This window comes from Ochlerotatus camptorhynchus, unplaced genomic scaffold (assembly GCF_037179485.1).
Source record: "Ochlerotatus camptorhynchus isolate MF236.1 unplaced genomic scaffold, CSIRO-AGI_Acam_v1.1 ptg000135l, whole genome shotgun sequence".
Taxonomy (NCBI): Eukaryota; Metazoa; Arthropoda; class Insecta; order Diptera; family Culicidae; genus Ochlerotatus; species Ochlerotatus camptorhynchus.
Window position 1 is genome coordinate 919,750 of NW_027040625.1, and position 7,804 is coordinate 927,553.

Genomic DNA, 7,804 nt, shown 5'->3' on the forward strand with positions numbered 1-7,804 from the left:
AGGATTACAACGAACTGGGTGAGTACATAAATTATCGTTGAGTAAAGTACATATTTTACAAACTTTTTCAATCGTTGATAAATTTCATCTCATTTTTATAGATCTCACCTCTTATTGGGATTTCATTGAGGCGTTTGTGGAAGCATTCGCACCATAATATGAGTGCACGGTTGCGATACAGAAAGAAAGGTACACTCAGTGATTTTTTTGGCCTCTGGATGACCGCATTTGGCAGAGTATCTGCGTTAGAATCGAACATGTTCCGAACTGCGATCCTGGAATCCATGCAACATCGTGAAAAAGCCCTGTTCGGTAATTACGCTTTTCAGACAGCGGTGTTCATGGATCCCCGGTTTTCATTTCATGGTTCGAATTTATTCTCATCGTCGCAGAAAGAACGCATAGTATTATGTGTGAATATTCAAACATGCGTTGATAGGAAATTAAAGCATTGATTCTCCATTCTAGGATTATTTGCTAGCAGTGTACAATAAGCTTACCAACAAATCACAAACATCGCATCAAGATCCATCACCTCTACCAGCAAATGAGGGTGTGCCATCTACATCACAGGGCAAGTTTAGCCTCAATTGTTACTTGTCTTCGAGGCTCGGCGAAAGCTCTGCAACGATTCCAAAAAGCAACACCTTAGAAATTAGGCTAAGGAATCTCCAGTACCAACAACGGGTAGATGCTGATATTCAAGATTTCAGTATCGTGCATTACTGGGCTCAAAAACGCTTTGAAGATTCAGAGATGTGGAAACTGGCCAGGGTTGTATTCGGTGCAGCAGCGACGCAATGTACTGTAGAACGTGATTTCAGCCAATTCAACATTGTACTGACAAAACCAAGAAACCGTCTTAAGGATCAAAATCTCGAGAACGTCCTTAAGATTAGAGCCAACAAAGGTATGATTCAGGAAGCTCTCTGTGCAGCTTTGCAAGAATGATTGTTATCGGTTGCTTGAATTCCTTGTAGTTGGAATTTGATTCTCTTAAAATGTTTAATTGAAATAATAAATATGAACCGTTCAAAAATGATGTGACTATTTTATTACATCAAGAGATTGTTTTAATTGCTATGGAAAAAAAATGCTTCATTTAGTATGATTCAATATACAAATACATCCTTTAAATTTGTCGAACCTCTTAACGGAATCCCTTTATGAAGAGCTTTGAGTGGGTTGGTTTATTTCCTTTTAATTCCGTTATAATTGCTTATCTTTTGACAGATACGCGTATTTCGTCTACTGCTTGCAGACTTCATCAGTGCCAAGTGGTGTTGAGTACTTGGCACTGATGAAGTCTGCAAGTAGTAGACGAAATACGCGTATCTGTCAAAAGATAAGCAATTATAACGGAATTAAAAGGAAATAAACCAACCCACTCAAAGCTCTTCATACAAATACAATTCATTCGTGAGCATTGACAGATCGTGTACTGTTATATATTGCACGTCAACAGCTCCGATGACTTTTTCCGAAGAAATTAACAAGTTTATCGAGTAATGGCACGATTTTTACGGGTGCTGCTTAAATTCTTCAGTCAAAAACAGACTCATCTTGGAAGTTGCACAATTGCATCACATTAACTTATGGAGCTAGGCATCCAACTATTGTTGTCAAATTGTCCACATTGGCAGCAGTCCTTACAGCAACCATCAAAACTCCGTTTTCACGATGATGTATCCGAATCGGTCTTGAGGGGTCCATGTATATATAGAGGACATTTAAGCTAGCCGAAGCCGTCGATTTATCGTTTGTGCACCGTATTTTCTCAGCGTATAAGCTCATGAGCCAGGATTACTTTCGGCGTTATACACACGATACGTTGGTAATCGCTAAAATGAAGTCTACACACCCATTTTTATTCGCTGGAAACCAGCAACATTTTGCTGGATTTTGCCGAGCTGGAAATCCAGCAATCCTTCCAACAACATGCTTTTGCTGAACGGCCAGCAAATTGATCCAGAGCTAATTTGACAGCACTTAACTGAAAAACCAGCAAAATGTACCGATTATCCAGTAAAATGAATTGGCAATCGTTTTGCTGGAAGAACAGTAATTTTCGTTTGTTTTGTTTTAAAGAAATCACATTTTTATCAGAATACAGTTTATTATATGATAATACGTTCGTGTATAATACATCACATTATGTGCTGGATTTCGGTTGCGCAAATTTATACCGAAAATCGATGCAGCTGTATGCACTCTTGATGGGTTACCGATGAAATTTCGCCTGACTGTAAAAATAAAAAGGAGCCTTGGTACAAAATTGCTTAAAGTTTGAATTTTACGCTTATTTCATGACTTGCGCAGCATTATTGATTTTCTAGTGATAAATTTATGATGTGCACTTTTTAATTTTTCAACCGACTGAAAAATTATCTCATAGCTTGCAGCAGCCAACGATAGAACCGATCTTGATTTTGACATTTAATTCTGTTAGCTGGAACAATCAGCGAAATAATATCGATTACTGGTTTTACAGCAAAACTTGCTTTTGCTGGATACACTTCAGTAATTCATTTTGCTAGAACTTGAACTCAAAATTTGGTGTGTATGTTATAGTGGGAGCAAGTATTCAATAGAGTAAATTATTTGTATTATACCTTATTAACTACGTTGTAAATATTCGCCACAGAATAAATTTTTGATACACTACTTCCAAAACACAAAAGTAAACAGAATAGTATGGATTGCTGTGATTGCTGTCTTATATCGTTTTTGACATTTGCCGGTATAGCTGCAGCAGCACTAAATACCTCACCGTACTCCGAATATAACGACAGTCCAGCAATCAGCTTTACGTTTGTTTACAAACCATTTATGTTGAGTTGACAATAGATCGCATTTGTTGGCGCCGCTTCATCGGTGCAGAACCGTTTTAAAAACGAAAGCGAGATAGAGATTGCTGACGTTTATCGTACGCACACTACGTCAGGTATACGTATACGTAAATGTTTTCGTTGGAATTTTTCTTTCGTTGCAGAAAATTTTCCCGAAATCACTAACATAGTTGTACTTTAGCAATCTCTATTAGTGAATCGAAACCAAACATCAAACCGTTGCTGCGGAAGAAGAATAGACAATTTTTTCAAAAAGTCTCATGTGAAAATCTTGAACCGTATTTCACAATCAAATCAATTATCAAAGAACCAAATTCAATTAGCTTTGATTTATTATTGAACCGATTGTTTATATAGCGATTGGAACTTTACAATTTTGCTAACGTATGATACTTGATTTACTTGAAATTTAATTGATGAACTGAACATCGGACTTCTATAAAAAGTATGCTAGGTATTTCGAGGACTTGTTTATTGCTTAATGTCCTATATACCAGGTCCAACAGATAGAATAACCCGTCTCTTTCACTCTGTCATTCCTCACAGATAACAAGGAACGACGTCACGCTCCTTGTTACATTTGAACATCTGCAGAGTGAAAGAGACCGAAAATTGTGTCTGCTGTACCAAGTCTGTGCGATAGTGCTCGTAGCCCACTGAAAAGCTCTGTGCTCTCACAAGCAGTCATACAAGTGAGAATGAATGCCCTCTCCAGAATGAAGAAAAGTGAGAAACGAGAACGAAAACGATTGTGAGAAAAGGTTCCCGTAAAAAAAAAAGAACCGTAGAGGTACAATGAAATGTATTGTAACCATACAATAGAGTTTATGGTATTTACAATAAATCGTATTCTCCACAACGATAAATTAACAATAGAATGTATTGTTTCTACAATAGAATCTATGGTAAATTGGGGAATATACAATAGATTAAGGGGGTCGTTATGTATCTTAACCATACGAAAAATCACTTTTTCCCGAACAAACTTGAACCATTTACCATTAATTGTATTGTTGTTCTATTGTTGAAAACTCTTACTATATGGGACGTATTGTACATCTATTGTAATAACAATATGCTAAAACATCGTGTACTATATACACACAATAAGATCGATTGTTGGCAATAGGTTTACTTGTAACTGTATTTTATTTTATGGTAATTGTATGGTTATTTTTTTCCGGGTTGGTATGAAATTCACCACTCGTGCTTCTCAGCGATTCTCATTTCTCATGACAAGTGAAAAAAGCTTATTTTCTTTTCGCGAAAACGAAAAGTTGGATCCCTGTTATTGACTGCCTAGGCTAAAGTGGACCCTACACGATTGCTTTTATTGACAATAATCGTATTGTCAATACATTATTTATTGACGTCAATACATCGAGATTGACAATATTTCTGAATTCACATCATCAATATTATTGCCAATAATTCTCCTTCGCGTCAATACATTGAAACGTGTGGGGTTTGCTTAAGTGTGAAAGCACTGCACAATTCAATCCATTGCTCTGTGCAGACCGTTTGTACCAAACGGTAAAGGACGATGCAATGAAAGAGCCAACAAAAACATTCAGTCACTCACGAGCAGGCGACGCACACCGCTTTCCTTCGCTCACACAGCATGTAATTGAGTCATTTTTCCATAGAAAATGTACGCTCAGTCATTCAAAACAAAGATTGGGTACCATCACGGCAGAATAAACGTGTTGACTGAGTGCTTGGCTGTCAGTGACTCGTTTACCTCTCAATCATTCAGACTCTCACAAGGCAGTGTATGATGAGGCAGATGCAGATGGCAGTTCATATTCATATCAAAATGACTCAAAGAACCTGACTGTTTTGCGAACAGCTCGAAAGTGTCCCCGATCAAGATGGAAATATGACAGGTGGGCAGAAACTCACGGTCTCCCAGTGTTGGTGAGTTTTTTGCCGTTAATGTTCACGAAAACTTCACTATTTTGCCATACAGAAATTCAAAACAAAAAACTACAAGGGATAGCCATATGCGGTTGTACGCAATGGCGACGTAGGACTACGTGGCCTTGTATAATAAATATCATTTGTTAACTGCAGCAGGAGCTTGTGTTCTGTGTAGAAATAGAAATTTGAGCGGTGTTCTATCTGTTTATACTCTTTTGTATGATGCGCATAGATGGCCCACAGCGATTCACGAAGAGCTACTGATTCCAATCAATAGCAATGCGGCTAGCAGGCAGCCTTTCGTTGTGTACTGGAGAACAATGTCAACGCCACGTGCCGAAAGCACTGCTGCTGCTGATGCCGATGACCGGACAACACCACACACGGTGATTGGAACCACCACTCACCACGCGGTGATTGAATAAACACCGTATGGTGTGACCGGATGGAATTCAACTCTGAAATCTGTGTTAGGGAAATCGCTTTTCGCAGGTAATTGGCGATTTTAATTATCATAGCAACAGTTGCACATTCGTGCAAATTTCAATAGTGAAATTTTGAAAAATGATAAAGTCTTAAATTTAAGATGCGTTGAAATATTTCTGATTGATTGGTGTTAAAATTATTGAATTTGGTCCATGGGCAGCAGAGTTATTAACGTTCAAAATCTTTCATAATTTTGATACATGTTCCATTTTCGGTTTTCATAAAGTGTACCCCCATATAGAAATAACAGACGTAGTCCTACGTCAAAAATGTATAGGTGGATTTGGACAGTTTTTGACCTGTTTCATACGATCGGAAGGTGTATGCTGGTCACAAATGCCGTGTCAAACTGATTTCCTATGTAATTAATCAACTTTTGATGTGAATTTCGCTAATAAAAACGAAGAGCATTTCTTATAGCAAAACTTGCCATAACAAAATGGGCATCGTTCATTTTAGTAAACAAACTAACACTTCTTGCTACTGTGTCACCTTTCTATTTCCTCTATACTCGAACAACGCACATCACTCGATCCATCGTCGCCTTGACCAATCGCGTCAGTTTATCCGGAAATCCGTACTCTTGCATAATCTGCCATAGCTGATCTCGATCGATTGTGTCGTATGCGGATTTGAAATCGATGAACAAATGATGTGTGGGCACATTGTATTCGCGGCATTTCTGCAGAACCTGCTGAATCGCGAAAATTTGGTCCGTGGTAGCGCGGGCACCCATGAATCCCGCCGGCACACTTAGATTTTTTTTTGCCGAGATGGGCACCACCGAACAGCTGGCAATCTATTTTGCTGGATCTCAGTGAAAAAATTCCCGAGATTCAGTAAACAAACGGGAATTTTGCTGATGTCTTGGCTAACAAACATAAATTTTGCTGAGATCTCAGTAAAAATAAATGCCGAGCCTGCTCGGTGGTGCCAATCTCAGCAAACAAATCTAAGTGTGTGGTATTGCCCGACGAACTCTCTTGCATATAGTGATAGACGGCGGCATAGAATTTGGGAGAGTACCTTGTAGGCGGCGCTCAGTAGTGTGATCGCGCGGTAGTTGCAGCAATCCAACTTGTCGCCCTTTTTATATATTGGGCATACGACACCTTCCATCCACTCCTCCGGTAATATCTCCTCCTGCCAAATCTAGGAAATTACCCAGAGCAGCGCGCTAGCCAGTGCTTCACCACCGTATTTTAATAGCTCACTTGGTAGTTGATCTACACCAGTTGCTTTGTTGTTCTTTAGCCAACCGATCTCTTCCTCAACTTCTTAAAGATCAGGGGCCGGTAGCCTGTCGTCTTCTGCGCGTGCTCCAAGGTCTGTTGTCGTGCCACCTTCGTTTTCTGCTGCATCACCGTTGATTTGCTCGTCATAGTACTGCTTCCACCTCTCAATCACCTCACACTCGTTCGTGAGAAGGTTACCGTCCAAGCCCTTGCACATATCGGCTTGCGGCACGTAGCCTTTGCGCGAACTATTTAGCTTCTCGTAGAGCTTCCGTGAGTCGTTGACGCAGTACAGATTTTCCATCGCCTCGCGATCTCGGTCTTCCTGCTGACGCTTCTTCCTTCTGAAAACCGAGTTTTGTCTGTTCCGCGCTTGTCTGTATCGCGCCACATTCAATCTCGTGCGGTGTTGCATTTTTCTCCTCTTGCCCGTGCTGCATTCTTCTCTTCTACCAACAGTTTGCACAGTCATTTATTCGGTGATCTTCAGGTGGCTTTGTGGATATCCTTGCGGGAGAAAAAGGTACATACTTCGAACTACCATACCCCGAAAGGCTGCAAAGTTCACGCATCGTTGGTCGTTGTCGTTCGATACGGCATGCAGGCTGTTTGGCCCGATTGCCGGTCTATACATTGCCTCCCGTCCTACCTGAGCGTTCATGTCCATTAAGTTTATGGATTTTAATCAAATAAAAGAACTAAGGGCAAAACAATTGTACCGACCAATCGTGGTCCTACGCCAACCTTCCGTTCGTGCCCTAGGCACAGACTCTTCTACTTTTATTTTCGTTGATAGCTGAGTTCCTAGACATTACTTCGAGGTTAACATGAAAGTTATGTGTGCTCAGGATAAACATGCAAGCTCGATATTTCTGATCTGTTTTAGGTGTGTTAATTTTCCATAAACACAATGCAAATACCTACTTTAAAAATTGCGACAAGAGAATCAACTATAAAAAATCATCCTAAATCAATCAGAGATTTGATTGACTGAGTATTATACTGTATGACAATATAGGCCGACCTGTAATTCCACATTTCTTAGACACGAGGATTAATGTTTGGCCATGTGCGTGTATTTAAACAGCTTTCATTAAACGCAGTCGAAAAAAAAACAGAATTCCAATCGGCTGAACTCAATCAAGCAGCATTTACACAACTTACATAATCACGCTACAGAAAATCCCAATGAATTCCAATCTGGCCATTATCTCAAAATTGTTCCTAAGCACATGCAACACTCGCAAGACAGCTCCGTCAACTAGGTTTAGCAAACAATCTGCACGCCAAAATCAAAACATTCCTCGCGTATTT

The 7,804-nt window shown here is 39.7% G+C and overlaps 1 protein-coding gene across 1 annotated transcript; it reads left to right on the forward strand.

Annotated features, from left to right (window-relative positions):
• Nucleotides 1–218: 218 nt before the first annotated feature.
• Nucleotides 219–951, forward strand: LOC135700392 (uncharacterized). Its single transcript, XM_065220885.1, has 2 exons — nucleotides 219–413; nucleotides 469–951. Exons 1-2 carry the CDS (start codon nucleotides 219–221, stop codon nucleotides 949–951), a joined length of 678 nt encoding a protein of 225 aa, XP_065076957.1.
• The last annotated feature ends 6,853 nt before the right edge of the window (nucleotides 952–7,804 follow it).